The sequence below is a fragment of the Cuculus canorus genome, chromosome 2 (assembly GCF_017976375.1).
Source record: "Cuculus canorus isolate bCucCan1 chromosome 2, bCucCan1.pri, whole genome shotgun sequence".
NCBI classification, from domain to species: Eukaryota; Metazoa; Chordata; class Aves; order Cuculiformes; family Cuculidae; genus Cuculus; species Cuculus canorus.
The window spans coordinates 145,448,026-145,469,195 of record NC_071402.1 but is presented as its reverse complement, the minus strand read 5'-3'; the positions used below and the strand labels follow the sequence as shown (position 1 = coordinate 145,469,195).

The window sequence follows — 21,170 nt, the reverse complement described above, 5'->3', positions numbered from 1 at the left end:
GGCCTGTGGGAGCTAAAGTCAAAAGCTCAGTCTGAAGCCCAAACACAAGTGGCCTCGCTGCAGTCAGTGAAACTATTCTTGTGATTAACTATGCCTATGCTGATGAAGTGTTATGGAGTAGGGCTCCAAAATTGTAAATACAATGAATGAGATGCTAATTCATCACACTGATTTCTCTTTCCCAGGCACAGAGAACCCCTGCTGATAACTAAAACTGTGCCAAGACTGGGCGGAGCGGAGTTTTTAAATCTTTCTTTTTTCTCCATTAATTTTCAGAGCCCATCATAATGAACAGTTCTGTCGAGCTGACATAATGATGCTCTGACACAGGAAAATCTGCTATACCATCATTGCCAGCATGATAGTCAATCAGTGTTTGTAACCCTAATAATCAATGTCAATTCTCTTTGCTTCATTAGAATCAACTGATGTAGAGAATGAAATAGATGAAGACGACGACCCAGAAAGTAATCAAACAGGTAAAAATTGTGTTATTCTTAAAAGGGAATGAATTTTAAAGTGTATTTTCATGTGAATTTGTGTATTCTTTTTTATTTACTTATAGATTAGTTCTTCAACTGCATATTGTATTAAGTTTTTCTGATTTATCTAGATCAGATGCTAAGAAGGCTTACATTTATTTGAAGGATATAATGGTTTTATTCTTCTATGTCATATAACTGTATGGAGTTTGCATTATTTCTACCTATCTCAAGCCTTCTAAATTTTATATACATAATTCATTACATTGTATACATATATATGCATGCACACTGTAGTTCCTTAATATTTTTTAACCTAGAAGGCTTGTCCACAGCTGAAAAAACAACTATCATCATATCTTAAAATTTATGACTTGCACAGTGTCTAGGTAGTTAGGCTGAAAACTCTTCAGGCTAATTGTTTCACAGACCTGGATGAAAATGTCATTTTACGACCAATCTACCAAAGCAATATCACTTTCAATGATGATGCTGTAAATGGATCATTAAATGGACCGTAATTGTCATATTGTCCCGATAATAAAATATACTTGCATTTTTCAGACAATGAGCTTATTTTTCTTTCTGTTGCAGTCAGTGGGATTTCTATCACTGATTTTGGTAAAAGCAGGGTTTGTCTAAAAAGATGTTTTGGCTTTTCCTGCCAGTTATCAGGGTTTACAAGTTTATTGAATCTCTTTCATAAACTGAAAGGGTTGAGGGAAAACATTATGATACCCGGTGAGTATTTTACACAAAAGGGCAGAGTCCTCATCTGTGTCAGTTCTGTCGCTATTTCAACTTAAAGGTTCAACCCTGAAGCCAGTGAAGTGGAGATGGATGCAAAATGGCTGAAAATTCCCAATCAGTGTCAAAGGTTATAAACATTCACACTGAGCTGAATAAGATTTAATTAACTTTTTTGGGCCAAATACTGCAAGCAGGCAAAATGTAATGAAAAGGTCTGGTTATTCATTTCCATAACTCCCACTTAATCCAAGGCAGAACCAGACCCCTACTAACATGCAGGAGAGTCAAGGGCTGGAGAACAGTATGAAAAAAATCCACAGCTATTTTGGGACACAACATAGTTTTCAGCTATTTATGACAACCTCCAAGAAGCAAGGTTTTCAAATTAAGTAGCAACTTCTGTCAAAAACTTGATGTCCTTTCTTCAAATTTCCAACTCATCAAACAAAGTCCTAACTAGAATCAGTTCTGAAAATGTTGCAATTCTTTACTCCATTTCAGGTTTTACACCTCCATACCGTACAGGTGAGGACTACGATGATAACATCTCCAGGAAACCGGGCAACGTCCTGAAGACCCTAGATCCAATCCTTATTACCATCATAGCCATGAGTGCACTTGGGGTACTTTTAGGAGCCATCTGTGGAGTTGTCCTGTACTGTGCCTGTTGGCACAATGGGATGTCAGAGAGGAACTTGTCTGCACTGGAGAATTACAATTTTGAACTGGTCGATGGTGTAAAACTGAAAAAAGATAAACTAAACACACAGAATTCATACTCGGAAGCATGAAGGTATAAAGCGACTGGAGAAGTTTCAGAGAATCGGGATGGAAGGACATAGCTCGGTCGTGCTGGGGAACTGTTGATCTTTTACTGTACAGGCTGAAAAGTGCATTGATGACACTGAGCCAAGCTTTTCTCAGGAGCTTCTATGAGTGTGTAACCAACAAACATGGACAACAATCTGTGTTAACAATCTGAATCATGTACAGTCTGCTTTTTCTGTTGGTTTTATTTGAAATAATCAAATGCTGGTGTTGAGACCAAGTATGATTGACTTATAGTTCATTTTGTCTTTCTTTCTCTCCCTATCTTTTCTTTTCCATTAATGGATAATTTTGTTTTTACTGTGCAAAATCCAAGATGCTGTCACAAAATGTATCCAGTGGGGTCCTTTGGATGGACATGCTGTCTGTAGCTCAGTGCCCAAAAAATATTGGAGTAACAGCAATTTAGTGGACTCCTGCACCTGTATTTGTGTATAATTGCTCGTGTTGTGCATAGGCAAAGAAGGGTTAGGATGTTTTTGAAAGTACTGCTGCATCAGTACCGATATATGTGTCAGCTCTGTTTACGAAGCAATACAGTCAAATTTTATTGATGTTTTTCAGTGTTGTACTAAATTTTGTGCTTGTGAACTCCATAAAAGAGTATGTGCCATCATCAGACACAACTGGTAACTGAGTGTACTGCCTAAAAACTAAACAAAAAAGTCCTTGGCACTGGCTAGTGTATGTCCTCTCAAGTGCCTTTTTGTTTGTACTGCTTCTCATTGTGTTAACATTAACTACAGCTCTGCTTCTCTGCAGTGATGCTCTTGTCTTTAATCATATTCTGATGGCTCACTGACTAAAAGAAAAGTATATTTTAGTGTAAGAAACTAGCCTCAGCAAGGCAAGGGCTAATCAGATTTGACAACCTGGCTTGATTGTTCTGCTTTCTGTATTTCAACTTCGTGTCTCTTGCCCCTTTTGTATAAAGCTGCAATATCCCCTTTTATTGTTCTTTCATATAGAATGTATTTTCAAATGTAAAATCTCTCTCCCTTCTTCTTCTCTTCCTCTCTCTTTTTCTCTCTCTGAGTAGGTTGCATAAGCATTTGCCATTGCCAAGGAAAGAAAATTGCAGCTTTAACTTGCTGGTAATGGCAAAGGATTTTAATAGTTTGTGTTAAAAAGCAAGGGAAAATTCTTAACTTCACCCTCCAAAGTCGAACTTTGGGTTTCTTCTTAACAGCATAAAGTGACGGTATCTTTTTTCCTGAAGTCATGAAACATGTCTTCTATCCTGAACAGCTTGCCTGCTAATTACACTAGGGAAAACGATTCGCTTACTGTAAAGATTGCCTTTTAAATGAGAAACTTTCCTTCTCCTGCCCCTACCTGAATCCAGAGTACTGTTCTCTCAGTAAGCGTGTATATTCATGTTAATCAATGTTAATTGAGCTTACACATGGGTACTGAGGGCAGAATAAAATCCCACAGTGTATGTAGGGTTTGTTCTTACCATCCTGTTATATCCAATTGGTATTTCGTACCAGGAGGTTTCTGTTTGACCAGAAGTGCAGATAGTGACAGATTCAGTGAACTGAGCAGTGTAAGCTGTCAGAAAAAATGTGTTCAACAATCACATGGCAATTTTTTAACATTTTTGGACAAACATTATTGAACAAATAATATTCAACAGCCTATGCAGCTGGTCCAACAGGGTAAAAAAACCAAGATTTTATTGCCCTCAGGGGTCCATAGGAGGAGATGGGGGACCTTGCAGGTGCAAGGGGAACCCTTGCATTTTCTGTGGTGACCCACACACAGCACAGCCATAACTGGGGAGGCAGTGGAAGAAGGCAGCTTTAACCTTCCCTGGGTATCTACTAACCAGCAGGTAAAACCAATGTGAACATGGGGAAAGGAACTTCCTGCAAAGTGTTGAACTCATGTTTTTCCTCACTGAATTCTCCAAGCAGAGTCAGGGAATAGATTATAATTGTTTTCATTACTCCTTTCCAAAACTGCTTTTGTGGTAGAGCAATGAAGTATCCTGTCCAGGACTAGGACTAAAGAGGGGCTAATTCAGCCTTGAATTACTAGAGCTACAGAATCCACCTCTATTTATCAATTAAATGTTTTGAAGCCTGTCATTTCACCAATACAAACTATAAAGCATAAAAACCTGTAGAAAATCCACCAATAACCTAGAAATTGGAGAAAAAGGAGGGAGACTGGAGGTAAAAATATGAGTTTGGAAACTGAAAATATTTTAAAGGAAGTACCAAAAGGAAAAAAAGTGGACAGCTGCTGTTTCAAAGGGCTCCTGAAGGCAGACACTATAGTGAATATTCAAACATCCATTTAGATGCCTAAATCTAAATTTAGACTCCCCAGACTCTAGACTCTGGGTCCTCCAGAAGGTAAGACAGAGCACCTGAGGCCTGATAATTAGGCCTAAAATTTAGTCCATGAAATGTCCAAAGTGGACCAACTCACCTTGGTAGAGGCAGAATTCTTATTTGTATCCAACAGTGGAATTTTACCATAATGACATTGCAGCAGCTAGTTAATTAACCCAAAATAAAAATGGATTTTTCAAAACTATTTTCAGCACACCACCACCATGTGATTCAGGTGTTGGGGTCTGTTCTTCTTAGCTGAAAAAACTTCCGGTCCACTAACCTATCTGCAAGTTGTACGCATGTATTGCCTTGAAGGTAAAACCCCATTGTGGAGCCCAAGCCCAAAACCTTTTGAAATATTCCCATGGATTTCAATAGATTCTGGACCAGCTCTTGGTCTTGATCTGTTTGAACAGAAAAGCTGCTGGTTGGTGGTTTTATTCATCTTTTAACATATTGAGAATAGTGAACGTAAAAAGAAATATATCTCCTTTCTGGTCTTCAGACCTTGCTATGATAATTAGAATCTACCATCAAAGATTTGATTTCTCTGAAGGTAATAGAATGAAAGTTGCCCTTCAATAAAGGAAAAATGATACTGCAACTTTGCATTGAAAAGTATCTTGCACTGATAAATATATTTAAAAAAATTATATGTTTATAAAGTTATTAATTTGTAAAGGCAGTGTTACAAAATGTTCAGTTTATATTGTTTTAGATTGTTTCATAATTTTTAAAGTGTAAAATAACATATTTTTTTCTTTATTGAAAAACTATAAAAATCTTCTGTAGTAAAATGATTTCATTTTACTGGTATATTATTGCTTCATGTTTTGTACCATCATAAAACTTTGTGCAAATTTTTTTTACAGAAATTTTTATTTTCTATGACAATATGACACTTGTAAATTGTTGTTTCAAAATGAACAGCGAAGCCTTAACTTTAAATGACGTTTGTATTCTCAGACACTGAGTAGCATAAAAAAAAATCACATAGACTGAACTGTAACTTAAATTTCCAAACTATGACTACTACATTCCAAAGAAACAGTTGAATTAAACATTTTCATAAAATATCCCATACCTGATGTATTTTATTATACCAGAATGGATTTGTTCTATTAAATGGCTGAGTTTTTTTAGCATCTTGTAACAAGCACAATGTTTTGATCATAGCTACATTTGTTGGTAGGCAACTCAAACAAACAGACATGTTGATGAGACCATTTATGATTTAGGATGGAGAGATTCACCTTCTGCCTGCCCAGTTCTCTCTCTCTCTGCTGGAAGGCACTCCCACTACATTCATAACTTTTAGCCAGACAGCAGGGATTTAAGAGGACAAATCTGCCACCACATCCCTTAGGTTGCAATTCACCTCGCTGCTGTGAGAAACCCAAGCCACACACCCTACACAGGTCATATGCGCACCTTGTGGCTTACTCTCAGGGGAGGTGACTTTTACCAGGGAGTAATGTCTGGTTTTGACAAGTTGCTCCACTAAGTCTCTTCTCCAATAGTAAGGTTTGTACTGATGAGCTCCCTGTAAATTTCCACTGAAGTCATCAGGATTTATCCAACAATGGCCAACTCTTCCAATGCGGAACACAACTTGCTGACTGGAACAAATGCTGCAAGGGCAGCCCACTGGGGTCAATTTGGCATTCAGTTGGGTGCTGAACTCATCTGTGGGTGGGGAGCCTTTCAAGATATTTGCATCCAGACCAGAAGCTTTATATTGCACATTTCTTGACTTATACAATACTTACCTATTTATTTCTTTAATGTTTGTACATTAAAGTTCATCAAATCCTTTCTTTATGTTGCACACATGAACAGTGGACATACTGTCAGTATGTCATTAGGTTGAGTACTAATGGATAAACGTTTTACTTAAGCTACTTTCCTACCCCTGGAAAATATATTGTACTTATTACCACATTTCTGATGATTGTTACACTTAAGAAAGTATCACCTGTTGTCTCCTCAAGGGAGCGGCATTGTGAGTACAACATATGAGATGGAACTACAATGCACCTGAAAAAAACCTTGGGTTTGTTGTCAGAGTAGAGGTTGTTCTCAAAAGACAGTTGCGAAGGTTGTGGCCCATATAATCACTAAATCCAAATTCTTTAGACATTTTCTTCATTGCAACCTGTTTGCTTCTGTGATAACCAGCCACAGGTCTCTTTGAGGGAAAATAAATGGCAATGGAATTAATTAATGCAAAAAAGAAACTATAAAGTGAATTCATTGAGGATGAAGTTCAGGAGAAAAGTCAGTATTTTAAGTTAAGAATATTCTTTTACTTTCATTTAGGGGAAATTAATTAGCCCAGAAGCTAACAACTGCTTAGCTCTAAACCTTCAGTTTTCCACGCTAAATAGGCTGCATAAAGGAAAGACAAAAATGATGCAATGGCATCTGAATTACATTTCAGAACATAACGTGTAAACCTGAAAGAAAAAGAAGAGCAGATGAAAATAGCAGATGGGTCATCTACAGACAACTAGTGCCAGGAGCACATAACTCTGAGGCACAAATATTAGGGTCACAATCTGTAAAAAGGGGTTTTGGCAGGTGTAGACAAGAAAACTCTATTATTATTTCACCAACTGAATGTACCAGCCCTGAGCCAGCAGCCACATAGCCACAGTGTTGAGTCCAGTCCCCTTTACTTGTGTTTTGGCAGGGCATAAAATACAATTGCACAGCAAAAAGCAGATGTACAGGGGAGGCAAAGGCAACACAGGGTAAGGCCCACAGGCATCATGTAAATTACAGCAGTCCCTGCTCATACAAACCTGCCCAGCTGTCTGAAGCTGCCAGTCCCAGCAGAGATGAGGACTTAACAAGTGCATGCTCATATAGCTCTAAAATTGACCCTCATAAGTCTTTTCTTATGTGCAATTAGTCTACTTATAAGTCAATTCTCCTAACCTGCTTTCCCAAAGTCAAATGCCAAAGTTAGTTTTGATTTTCAGATCATGGCATCTGGACATTAGATCCCAGAAGTAATTCCCTTCCCATTTCTTAATTGTCCTGTCCTTTGCAATGCATTGTGCCTAGCAGAATATTAATTCAAGCAACATTAATTTATTAGAGCTTTAATTTCTTCTTTTATATCATTTTATGCCTCAAGCCACCCATAACCACAATTTTATCTACAAGTGTTTGTTAAATTATGAGTGTATCTAATTTATTCTTCTTGTCATGGGATACTTCATATAACTGTTTTATTTGCCTATTAGTCCCTCTGCAGACCCTAATTGCTTTTCTACAGTAGGTCAGTTCTCTATATACACTTCTGTTCTCATAGCTACACACAATCTAACTCTAATCATATCACCTCAGGACTGATGGTGTCTTAACGTTTATAATTGAAAATCTCATTAAAATATCTTGTGGCATTTTTCACAGATGGATGGAGTCTTATCATGTGTCAAAATCTAATTTCACCTTCAATAATCATATTCTCCTATTTAAATTTACATTGTTTTTATTCATCTCTCAGACATTTGATTTGTGTCCCTGTCATTGTACAGCATCGCTGTGCACCATGCACTGTTTTATTACAGACAGGCATGTTTCCATAATGGGTGAGGTGGCTCTGATTGAAAAAGGGATTGTAGTCTTAGTGGAGCATCATTGATACCAGACAGAATGGTCAGGCAGTGCTCTCAAGGGGAGAAGGTAGGGAGGAGGTTTCGCAGGGTTTACCAGGTGTTGCCATGACAAAGAGTGAAGGATTTAATGACGAGAGGCTGGAGGATGAAGAGTTTGCCTGAGGAAACAAGTATTTCATGTGGCATGAGCTGCAAAACGAATTATCAGAAAATTCCCATGTTCCGTTCATTTTTGCCTCTCAAAAAAACCCTTCACCATCCTCAAAAAATGCCTGCATTACAAAAATATCTCTGGCAGCTGTCACACATTTCTACATCCTCAGGCATAGAAGAAGGGAGTGGAGCTACCAATTCATCTCTTAGCTGAACCTAAATTGTGGATTTCTACACTCAAGAAGCAACAGGTGCGGATGTTGAAGACCCAGGCAGCATCTCAAGACTGTAAGATTAGCATTCTTCATGCATCATTTTCATCCTGAGTGCCTTTATACTCTTCTTTGTAACATGTTTTTTTATGCCATTTGTTTCAGAAGTAAATTGCCTGAGCTGAACTACTGGTTTTTATGATTTCCTACAGTTAATGTATTTTTCCTTAGTGCAATTTATGTTTCCCTCACTGCTCAAATACTTTTATAAACATCTCCCTATATGTAGGCATGCATAACATGAAACAGACCTACATATCCAGTATTAGAAGAAAGAGGAGCCCATCTCACCCACCTCTCCTATTCCACGTCTCTGCCAGGGTGGTATCAATATAAATATCTTACCAGCTTCATAACTGTTAGCATGCCATGGTAAGTCATTCCCATTTTGCCTTTTGAGGCTACTAACCAGACCCCAGTGTTTTATCTTCCTTTCCTTTTTTAAATTCTACTCTGACTCTGTTTCCCATAGCTCTGTCAAAAAGGGGTAGGGGAAAAGAAAAAAGACTGTAATGAAGGCATAGCTGTTTCCGCTTTCTATCTATGTGACTGAAAGAATGCACTGAATAAGTAAAAAAACTAAATTTCTTTTTATTTTGAAATTTTTTTTGTGAGGAGTGAAGAGGAAAGCCACCAGACTGGTTGGAGGTGTTATTTGAGATGTCTGGGAAGGAGTGAGACAGGCATTAGAGCCTTCTGCAAAGTCTTAACAACTCCACAGAGTGATAGGAGCACAGGATTATCAAAGTAGGCAGGCTTGAAGGTATAGGTTTACCCCAAGCATGGTTGACAAAATGGAAGAAAAGCAGGAAAATACTTAGTGTTAACAGTAGATCAGAAAGGACTTTCTTCTTCTAGTTTCTACTAGTTTCTCTTTTAATCAGTCCTCAGAAGATGGAGACAAAGCAAAGAATGAACTCAACTACAGCTCATGTTGACTAATTCATGTCCTACCAGTTATCATGCAGCTGAGACTGAGGCAAGGAGAAGTTGGTTGCCAACTCCTTTTATGTGAAAGACTTCTGACCTTCAACACCAACCCCTTTGCACTAATTCCTCGGAACAGTTACACGCAGGAAGTGATACTACTTTGTACCCATTGCCCTCAGATTCAAAAGTGTTTTTTCTTGCTGTAGGCCACATAATCTTACTTTTGCATTTCTTCAGCCTTTCTCCTTCGTAAGACAAGGCCTGCCAAATAAGCCATGTTTCCCCAGATTCTCTGTCTTGCATGGTGCAAGGCACCCCAGTTCCCATTTATCAGCTTAAGCAGCCCCGTACAGGACCAGACCTCCCATTTGTTCAGTTGATGTTACTCTGCTGCCCCAGCCCCTCATGGTTTCCTGCTTGTTTTGCATCACTATCTTATTTGCAATAGGAGGTCATTGAAAGTTCACTTGAAATCTAGACTTATTTCAACACCATAATCTGCAGGTGACTAAGGATCATCTTTGCTACTTTTAACAAGTCTTTTCACAATCTATTCCCTTTTCTTCATGCATTCTGAGGTCTTAAAGTGGTCAACTTAAATCCATATATCTTGATAAAGTGGCTGAATTACTGCCGCTGAATAGTAGGCCATTATCCACAATTAGTTTATGACTCTTAATAGCTGTTACTGCAAAAGATGGATTTCTCTATAGTGTAAGTGTCTTACCAAAGATCCTGTTAGTACTCTTGCTTATGATAAGCAAAGTGATACTTGCTTTCTGGAAAAGATCAGGTTACTCTCCAAACTGAAGCAAACCAATTCCAGCTTATTATCACAGGTAATAAAAAAATTATATGCATTATGAAGACTATTTGCTTCTTTATTATGTACTGTACTTAATAATATAAATGTGCACAGTACCATATAGACAAATAGACTGAAGAAGTGGTGTGAGGATGTCACCACTTAGTTCAAGAGAAAAATACCAAGCATCTGTAAGTTACAAGCAGAGGACGTAGTAACCTGCCTCAGAGTAGCAGCTTTTCTTTTTTTGTTTATAGAAGTATGGTGGTTAGAAGAGTTAGATTAAATGTGTGTCAATTCATTGCAGAAAGCTATGGATTTATGAATCTCCTTGAGGAAGTGCCTTCTGATGAAGGACACAAAGGAGCAGGGAGTAGAGGCAGAGTAGACGGGGTCATGAAATTCATTTTACTCCTCATCATGAATAATAGTGCTAAACTGATAGTCAGATCTCTCATTTTCTTTAATTTAACACTATTCTCCTTGCTCCTTGCATTACTGACCCCACATTATAACTGAACCATATGTTTTATTACAATGCTAAGCACTGCTTTAAATGCACATGAGAAGATCTCAGTGCTTTTTACACTGCATAGTTATTTGTGGAGAATTTTGTTCTTTTCACACGAAGAACCCTCTCAGGGCTAGCAACTTGTACTGTTTTAATCAAGCCTCATTTCACACAGGTTGTGAACTGTAATACAGATTGTCATTTCTTCTGGGCTTCAAATATAATGCAGAGCTCAGCACAAGTTTGACCTTTGAGATTCCATATTGGCATATACTTGCTGAAGGCACTTCATTAGATATCAGTGGCAACAGAGTTTTCACTCTTTCTATTAGCTTTCTTTGGAGCTGCTGCTGATTACCAATATAAATGTTTTAACTAATAACATTGATGTGTATTAAATACAGTAAACACACATATACACATATCTCCTGAGATGAAAACTTGATTCTACAATAGAAAGTGAAGAAAACCTGAAGTCCTAGAATAGAGGGTTTGCCTAAAGGCGAAGTTCTGTGTAATTATTAAACATCTGAATGTTTTAGTCAGCTTTGGGGATTCCTTGTGACAGTGTAACAAACTTAGAAATGCAAAGAGCATCTCTACAAGCAGTATTTTCAAGCGGCTCACACATCACTCTTCTAACTCAGTTCCTAGCTCAGATTTTGCAGATTAAAGTGTCGTTAATATTCATCAAGTATTTTCCCCTACTAGTCTATGCATACAATATATTTTGAGCTAAAGGAATTTGTATTTAATGTTCATAATGTGATAGTGCCTATGGGATAACAAAATAGTGGTCCCATAGTGCAAAACAACATGAAAAGATACGGAAAATATACATTCCTGCCTCACAGACAGGAACTATAGCATGGCTGCTGTAAGCATAGATGGCTGTAAGCCCAGTGTCTTTGTGAAGTACCTTATCTCTGGGTTTTTTTATGATCAATATATCAAAAGTACAGAATAATGAGGGTTACCGATTAGCATTCATGGGGGACATTTATCTTATCTTCTACAAGCTAAGTTGGACAACATCTCTAAATTGTGAGCTGCATCCACCGTTTCAGATACCTACTTCAGGATGGGGTAAGTTTTTCTTTTACAGTATCAGTTTATCCTATTTTAGAATAGTCTAAATTAATAGTTCATATTTAAAAGCCTATATTTTGGATGGGCAAAATGAATTTAATAAAATTTCCTAACTATTTCTAGTTGTGAAAAAAAAATGATGTGGGGTTTTTTTCAGTTTCTCAAAGATCTGAACTGTTTTGGCTGATTTTTATTATAGGTGGTTTTGACATCTGAAAGCATTGGTCCACCTGCTAGCCAGCTAGCAAAAACCAAAACTTAATTATTTAGGTTACAGTATGACTCTCAAAACTCACTGGTTCCATTTCAGTAGTAGCGGCAAATAGTAGCCTGAAAGTAGGTAGAACATTGGCACCTTCATCATTGTCATCCACTGCTACCTACAGAATCATGATATGCCTTGAAGAAGTCATATTCATCCCTCATACTTAGGCAGACTTGGGTCCAGTCGTAACTTTATTTAGAGTCTAAAACTAAAAATTGAACTAGGATTTTTATAGGCTTGTTAAATTTCCTTCTTAAATTTTGTTTTTGCTCTGACTGCTACAAGCTAATTATAGTGTATTCCTGCAGTGCTGCAGTTTAGACTGATCATTGCCTACCTCACAGTCATCTATTCATTTTCTCACTTCTTCATCTTGTGTTTTGATTTCATTCTGATCTACATGTATAACTTCACACAAAGCTGTATTTTTTTTCTTAGAGGTTTGATCTACCCAGAATTCTATTCTCGGGCACTTCTGACTCCATGAATAAAAAGCTTGTATTTCTAAAGTGCAGCTCTTCATTCTCTCTAGGAAGTCTCAAACTTCCATAACTTATAGCTGTATTTCATGACTTCCCATGCATTTCAAACAATTATTTTAGGTAATTTGTTAAGTATTTTTCTCAGCAAGAAACACACTTATGTCCATGACAGACAGCATGAGGGATGACTCAAAATCACTGTCTGCTTTTGATACAGAAGAATCCCTAGTGAACATATTTGTGAAACCTGACAGAACCTTGAAATGACCTGGAAGAAACTATCAGAAGTGTTAGTAAGCATTATTACGGATATTGTTATTGACACCACTGTGCTTGCAGTGAACCTTGAGATCCTTTCTGATTAGCTTTTACAAGGAAAACTCATATTTCTTGTCTGAATATGCATTTTAACAAAAGGGTCATGACATGTTTTCCTTCTCTTTGCATTTATGTAGGCAAACAGAACAGCACAATATATGCCATGTATTATAAATCACCACCTTGATGCAGTTTGTTCTGATTTTGTAGTGCTTGCAACAGCAAAGAGACAGAGGCGTTGATATTATCTTCCTGTTACTCTTCAATATATTTAGGAATCTCCATGTTTCAGAGGGCCTTGAGGGCTTCTTCCAGGTCTGTTTTCCACTTCTTCATCTTCACTGTGCAGAACAAAGAAATAGATTTGCTGAATCTCTCTTCAATCATTCTAAAAAAATACCCTTTTTCATTTATGATTTTTGCCTCAGGTCAGTGCAATTTCTAAAACAAACAAAAACGCATACTAGGGACAGCTGTTATCCCTTAGGTGCATATGTTATCAAATGGCTGGAAGATATTGTACAAACCGCACAAATGATAGAGAAATGTGAAACTGCTCATTTCCAAACCCTTTAAACAGAAGTAATCAGGCATCCCAAAATCTGCTAAGCTGTGCTGAAGCTGAGGAAAGCACTGAGCAATACAAATGTCCCTGCTTTTCCTACTACTGCCAGACCAAATTCTATGAGTCTTATTCCAGTAGAACAGCCCAGAAAATAGGACGGAGCTTTGTATGAAGGAGAAATGTTCAGGCCCACTGTCCATTATTGCTGGCTGAAACCAGCTGAAAAACAACAGCCAGTGTCTTAGAAGACTATTAGCAGACAAGTAATAAGATCCATAGCCAAAGAAGACTGTAGAAAAACTTGGAAAACACAAAGTAAGTGCTAACCACTCACAGAAGTGGTGAAAACTGGTTGTTAGGAATTCACATGATCTTTCAAATATGAAATAATCATTATCATCTTTTGCGCAGAACACAAATTTAGCTTTTACCATTACAGCTTGGTTAAAGCTCCCAGAACTGGGATTAGTTTTCACATTAAATGTAGTATAGTAATTGATGCTGCCATACGAAAACCAAGACCTGTGAGTTCAGAATGTAAATTCAGAACATAAGAAACCCCTAGACAGCAAGTTTCAAACAACTACTGTTGCTAGCAAATATATAAGGGCTCTTTCTACGTAATTTCCTAAAGTTTATAGTCCCTCATTACTCAAGTAGTTGAAATAACTTCTGATCCCTAGATGTGTGGTTTGGTGCGTAACTGCGTGCAGGTACCAGTCTACTTTAGGCACCTAACTCAGATAACTCATTAAAAGTCCAATTTAGCTGTTCTGAATTGCCGTCTGAGAGAGTTCACTTCCTCGATACAAAAGAAATGTTAGAAGACAAGTCTCCTTTCCTCTCCCCCAAATCAGTTCCAGTGCTCAACTCCTGCTGTAAATTACTATTCAATGTAAGCCGAAGTCTCAAGAACTCGCTGGCTTCTTTGCTATTGGCATACATGTTGTGATCATTCAGGAGCTCTTCAGGGTTTTTTTAAAGTCTTCTGCTCTTAACTTCACTGGAAAAAGTGAAAACAGAGGTGATCGATTAACATGCATACAGGCCCTGTCCAAGCTTTTTGACCCAAGAACTTGGTGACAATCATGTGCAGCAGCATAAGTAAGTAGTACTTTAAAATACATCTGTGAGATTTGGAATCATCTCAGTATTCCATGCACAGCAGAACTATATGAGTATAAAATGTATTTGATGGCCATTGGTAGTGACAGGACTTGTCTTTTTAAATTCCATCTCATCTCTAGAGTAATTGAACTCTGGTGCAGCTTCAGGAAGCTTGAGTTCCACTTTCCAATACATCATTACAATTTTATTGTAAAGACTTCACTCTTTTCCAAACACTGAAGAGCAATGCAAGAATGACTATTCCAAGGATCATGGATATTTCCAGACCTTTAAACCAAGGTATGCCTGTGGACTGAATAAAAACATATCTTGTCAGCCAATCAAGATTAAATGATCCCCTGGAACAGGGTTTGGCTTTATGAGAACATTTTTAAAGCTTGGCTTGAAACTTGCTTGAACATGAATACAAGTATACAGAAGGAGTACTATAGACCACTTAAAATATTTATATTTTATATGTGATCCTAGATTCTACATGGACAGAATGATTAAATAAAAGTGAAGTAATTCATTAAACAAAGAGTGTGACTGCAGCTTTGTAACTTAAGTCTTCATCTTTTTGTGGATGATGGTTTCTATTGTTTTCTTTAGCTTATGAAATAAAAACAGTTGTCACCAATGCTGTTGCCCTTTCAGTGAAACAGAGCATTTAGCTGTGGCAAGTTGTCCAGTTTTTCTAACTATTCGATGTACTGGTTCAGCTGTTTCTTTTCTGAAGACTTTGCACTGAAGGCCTAACAAGAAGATACACAGATTAGTCATATTATTGCCTTCAGCACTTAATTAAAGAGGGTGCTACTAGAAAAGTGGATTTAATCCGAGTGTTTTAATTCCAGCTTGGCACAAGTCCACCTGTCTGGATTCAATTGGATATAGTTCTCTTTCCTTCTTGCTCCTGACATTACCATTGCCTGCTCCGATTGAACTGCTGCAGTGATTCTCTCATTGTGTTTCAGCAAAAACAAAAGTAGTCCTCAAATACAGAAAATCTTTAACATAAAAGCAATGTAACATCAAAGCTATACCATTTACACGTTCAGATTGCCTGAGGCAGGCAGTTGTTTTCACACTCCAAACCCACACTTAGTGTGATGGTATAGCTGTGCACGGAACTCAGCACAGACTACTAAAATTAGTTTGGAAAGGTAACATCTATACTGCGAGCAAGAGCTAAGTTATCACTTCAAAATTGTTCTGGACATGTTTATACAAGCTGCAGTGACTTCATTACAAATTACAGAGAGGACAGACATTTCCCATTCAGAACGGCAGAGGCAGTGAAGTCAAAATCCTGAATGAATTGGAGGTGGGCAATAATTTGCGGCTTCATTTTACTCATCTTTGAAAATCCTACTAATCAAACACAAAAGCTCTCAAAGAAGTAGATCTCATGGTGACAAGGCTGTAACTAGGAAGTTACAAAACTTCTGCTATTAAAAGTCCTACATCAGTAGTCTGTAGATTATAAACTTCCTAGTAGCAGAGAGGAACTGAGCACGACCCAAGGTCATAGTTCAGTTGATCTTATGGTGGAAAGGACTCTGAATCATGTGGGTAAGTATAGTTACCAGGCTATCATTCTTTCACTAGAAAGAAAACAAAGCATCACAAAATGGAGGCCTCTCTCTGTTCCACTGCATATTACAAATTTTAAACCTTGATATTACTCCTGAAACAAAAGCCTTGGTCATTTGCTTTCTCTTGCCAAATTGCTGATGCTCAGGCATATCAAGGGGAAGAGGAGAGGAAAAGGGTGGAAGAAGGCAAGGAAAGAGTAGAAAACTTGAAAGAAATGAGTTAACATCTTCATACAGTACATCAGAGAAAGAGATCAGTTGCTGAGTCACAGCAATGGGATTCATCTTTGCCCTCTCTAGTCATCCAAAAGTGAGGTCTAAGCCAGTTTCCTTCTATGACTAGAGATGGACACTTCCACATGGCAATTCAGCTCACAATTCATGGATATCTATCTTGGGAAAAGTCAAATCCCTGGTGAGCTCCAGTAGCCATGTAGCTACATGCCACCACTGACTCAAAGCTTCTTAGTTAATTGGAGTTGAAATGCCAACATACGTATCGCTCACTACTCCCACAGCCTTAATCCTCTCTCACATCTAACTGTTACTGCTCATCTTTTTATTCCTCTCTTCAGACATAAGAAAAAATCTATTGAAAGATATTTTTACTTGTAGAAAGTATACTGCTGGTACGGAGAAAGCACAGAGCATGTGATTCGTTATGTTTTCAAACTACTGAAAAAAGGGCTAGTCTCAGCATAGATACCGGTCTGTACCAGTATGATGGCTCTGTTTCCTCTTAGGTGGCATATGTGAAATACTGAGACTACACTCCCTCCCCACATGAAAGAAAATACTAAGAAGTGCACATGTTTACCAGCCTGAAAGTTATGCCACATCATACCATTACGATCTGTCAGGCACTTGCCAGTTTCACTCTCTGAAAAGACCATTTTGCCACTCTCAGTTTGCCTGCCCTTTCTGCTGTTAAAACAGCAGAAAAAAAAAAAGAGTATTTTTGCAGACCAACCATAGTGCCCAAGAAAGAGATATTAAGGGAGGGGGTGGACCACCACATTTCCTACAGAAAATAACTGCATAATTAGGAGTAAACTATACCACAATGTACATCGCTAGACTTCTTGAACTTAAGTGACTCCAGCACATCATGAAACTGAATGCATTCATCTACCTAGCATGAGGCAAATATCTGACTCAAAGTTTCTTGTGCCCGGATTCATCTTTATAGAAAGTTATAAAATAGCCAGAAGCCTGTTATGTTTTGTTGTTTTAATTTAGGGTTCACAGACACTGCTAGATCCATAAGGCTTCATGATGAGTAAATTCTGAAGATTAAAAAGTACCTTCTAAATTCATTTAAATCTCAAGTCACCAGCAACCCCATGCTGCTAGGAAACACCTCCATCTCAGTATTCAACCAGGTAGTCTAGGAAGCAATTATCTTACTGCTTCCTTCTGCACCGAGCCACTGACAGCATCTTCCCAAAGGTGAAGAAATGATCCATGTCTGTGTTTTTGCCATACTTCTCTCTTTCATGATTTCTAATTTTAAGAAATACCAATGCTACTGGCAGGCAATTTTCCTCAGTGAGGCAGTTCCCCCCTCTACATCATGTTGTAGACAACTTGCTACTTTGTGAGTTACTTTCTCCTTGTGATTAGTCTTCAGTTTCTTGGAAAGGTGAAAGAATGGCCAACTGCCCTTAGAGATAAATAAGTTAGAAGTATTTTTATGGTCCAAGCTCCTCTGACATTAGTTAGACTATTAGTTGGGTTACACTGACAAGGGGAGATGGCACAAAAGAGAAATTGATAGCCCTAATCAAACAAAGTCTGAAGAACTCTCTGTGATCTTTCACCCAAGGAGACAAACTTGGGTGAAAGACGCTAAATATGAATTTTGTCAAACGTCGATCAGTCATTCTTCCCTTGTTCTTGGAATACCTGTGCTGCTTTTCCACTCCCTCAGCGTCTCCCAGTCCCACAATATCTGCAGGGAACTCAGATTTGCTCCCACACCTTCTGTGGCTGTACTAACATGGCAAGAGAATCTGGGAATGAGAAGCCGCCAACAGCAAGATTCCTGCCCACGCCTCACACAGACCGTGCTCACTGCACATGAAGATGAAAGTGCTTCTGAAAGTGAAAATAGCCTCCACTCTTTGAGAGCTGAACACCCCCAGTGTGTTCGCTTTGCAGTCGCAGCACTTTGGGACGTCTATACAGGGTGGCCAAACAACCCTTTGTGATCCATACACAGCTTGCAGCACCCCAGGCTGCTCTCATTTTCTTACACCAGATGTGCCAGAGCCAGGGGCAGAACAGCAGGTCAAACCACAGGGCAGGGAAGGCTGTAGCTGGTAAGGAGGGGCTTCTGCTGGTGGAGGCCTGCTGGAAGAAAGAGAGGTGATGCACACGTGTTTGCCTCTCTCAGCTTGGGGAGTGCTATGAGACATGCAAGGAGACGGCAGACTGCAAAACATGCCTGTGCCATGCTGTGCCAGGAGAGAGGTACTGTGTGGCCCTGTAGGTGCCGCAGCTGCTGCTGCCGCCTCCTGCCACAGCTGCTGCCCGAACAAGCAGACACCAGCAGGGATCTACAGCAGAGGTGGTGGGCTAGCAGCTGCAAGGTGTGGCTGCCCAGGCTGTTTGGAGAGGTGGGAGGCTGGGAGAGACAGCGAGGGGTTCAGATTGTTGGAAGAATTGGGGGAAGCAGAGGGGGCTTTGACAGGGTCTGGGGAGAAGTCTAATTGAGGGCAGTGGGACTCTCGGGGCGGCTGAGGGAGATGCTGGGGAGGGAGAGGGTCTCAGCCAGAGGAAAATATTGGATTGTGGCTTGTAGGACCTGGCAATCTGGGCACCCCTGTCAGAAGCATTTAGAGGCTTTTGGGTTCTGTCTTTCCTAAATGAGTACTTGTAAGTCGCCTTGATGTTAATGAGAATTACATGCACACATCAGGGAAAGAATAGTCCCTCTACAATGGGCATATGACAGCTAAAGTGCATCAGTCAGCAGGGAAACAAAAGAGGTCATAATTTATGTAAAAGGTTCATTTTTAATGTAAATTCTGCCCCCAAATGCTCTGCTTACCAGCCTGAATCTGTGATATTTAGCAGTGGAAAATGAAAGGGGTGAAAATCTCACTGCTGGCAGGTAAATGCATAATGTGATAGATTGATTTAAAATCCTTGTCATCTTTCTTTTTCACCTGCATACATAACGATCCTCTGTTAATCATTAGGGCTCCTTGTACCTTCAGCACTCTAAAAAAATATTGGCTTTGAAATGATACTTCATTGTTAAGGAATTTTGTCAGCTAGCTCCATTTATCAATGTATCAAAGCCATTTTACAAGAGATAGGCTCCACTTTGGCACCAGTAGCGCATACATTACGCGCCTTGTGAGGACTTGCATCTCATTCCAGCACTAACTGGACGTGCCAAGTGCTACCATGGAACATAATGAGACATGTCACCTGGCATTGGGGACAGCAAGAAGACGTGAATGAATTGGCCCCTGATGTTCTCTCCTGGCCAGAGATGAGAGGAGCGGAGACAGAAGGGGTCGGAGCGACACATGCTTAGGGTGCCACTCTGCTCAGAGAGTAGCTGAGGACCCAGTTGTCAGAGCCCCCAGGGCGGGGGTAACATATGCCACCAAGCTGTATTTTTATGTTGATCTATTTGCACCTCCTCCCCAGACAGCAAGAGCCAAGCCAGGAAACATTCTTTTCAGTAACCATATGTGTGTCTGGAACAAGGCTTTTTTTCAACAGACCAGTGCTAACTGCCAGTGTCACTCTGTTTTGTGAGCAAAATTTTGTAGCGTAAGCCAAGTCACAGAAAGATGACTACCAAGTAACTACCTCCAAAGCTGTTCAGGCTGTCTTGTGAATTAAATCGTTTTTCTTTGTCCTTTTGTTTAGATCTTTACCTTGTGTTGCCAAGCAACTGCATGGGAAAGTTAATGGCAAAGCTCCCCTTTCAGGCCAGGCAGGTAGGAGGTCTTTGAAATGAGGCGATCTGGTGTGCAAAAGACAAGGACTGAGAGAGAAAAACACATGGTTGTTTGGATCTTTTTGTATTTTCCATGCAGCCTAGAAACAGAGGATCCTGCAGTGAAGATAGCCAAAACCAGGGCTTTCTTGGGTGACTTCATCACCATGTCAGTTCAAGGAAACCGAACCCAAGCGCAGGCTATGCACTGAGAGATGTCAAAAAGAAAAAAACTTTGCACCAATGATTTCTACTTCAAATTATCCTATCAACAGAATTTCTCTCTCAAAAGGAAAAATCTCAAGTCAATTCGCTGGTACTCAAACACTCACTGCCTAAGCCTCTTCATCCCAAGAAAGAATCTCCGCCTCCGTTTAACTATACTGAAGCTATAAAGAATGCCACAACTTCCTGCCAGCAACACCTACTGCACCTTCCAGATGACAACCTCAAAGCCCACAGGATCTCTGTCAACTGGGAAGGTTCATAGCTTAAATACTAACAGAGGGGCCTGAGACACAAGGAAACCGCTGCTTCGTATTGGCTCCCACACTCAATTTGCACAACTCACTGAACACAGTCACAGGATTCAAGGAGTCCTGACCATTAGGCGCTTCTACCCACCACCATCAAAGACTCCTGAGTCTGATCTTTTCCATTCATTGACTGGCCTTTTCCATTCATTGCCTGGCCTTTTCTTTTAGGAATATTATTAATGATCCTAGTCCTGTTTTCTAGTTATAGCACATAACATCCATGCCTCTCAATGCCAGGCTTTTAACCGGCTGGTATTACTTCTAATTACATGCTTCATTTTTTAAACTCTTGGATTTAGAAGGTATTAATTAGATTGGCCTAGTTAGCAGTACTTTCAATTCAATTCAATGGATTTTACCATGCCACATACATCTGGCATTTGTCCCAGGGGCTCAGCTGTCAGACTCAGGACACTGCACAGGGACATTTCCAGTTCCCTTCACACAGAAGAAGCCATGGGAAAGTTGAAGCTTTTGCACCTGAAGACTTAGGAGAACACCAAAAAAAGTATCAGTTATAAACAAACCTCTTGAGTTTTTAAACCAATCA

General features: G+C 39.2%; 1 protein-coding gene and 1 long non-coding RNA gene across 4 annotated transcripts in view; one reads left to right on the top strand and one right to left on the bottom strand.

The window, feature by feature from the left end:
• Positions 1-5,221, top strand: part of NRP1 (neuropilin 1) — a 114,679-nt gene extending 109,458 nt beyond the window's left edge. For all 3 annotated transcript variants that reach the window (XM_054060851.1, XM_054060852.1, XM_054060850.1), the window contains exons 17-18: positions 420-479; positions 1,734-5,221. In XM_054060851.1, the coding sequence (XP_053916826.1) occupies positions 420-479; positions 1,734-2,023 (350 nt within the window). In that variant the 3' untranslated portion in view covers positions 2,024-5,221. The remainder of the gene's footprint in view (positions 1-419; positions 480-1,733) is intronic.
• A 7,819-nt stretch (positions 5,222-13,040) lies between these two features.
• Positions 13,041-21,170, bottom strand: part of LOC128851530 (uncharacterized) — a 40,303-nt gene continuing 32,173 nt past the window's right edge. The window contains exon 3 of the long non-coding RNA XR_008448898.1: positions 13,041-13,197. This is a non-coding gene — a long non-coding RNA (uncharacterized LOC128851530). The remainder of the gene's footprint in view (positions 13,198-21,170) is intronic.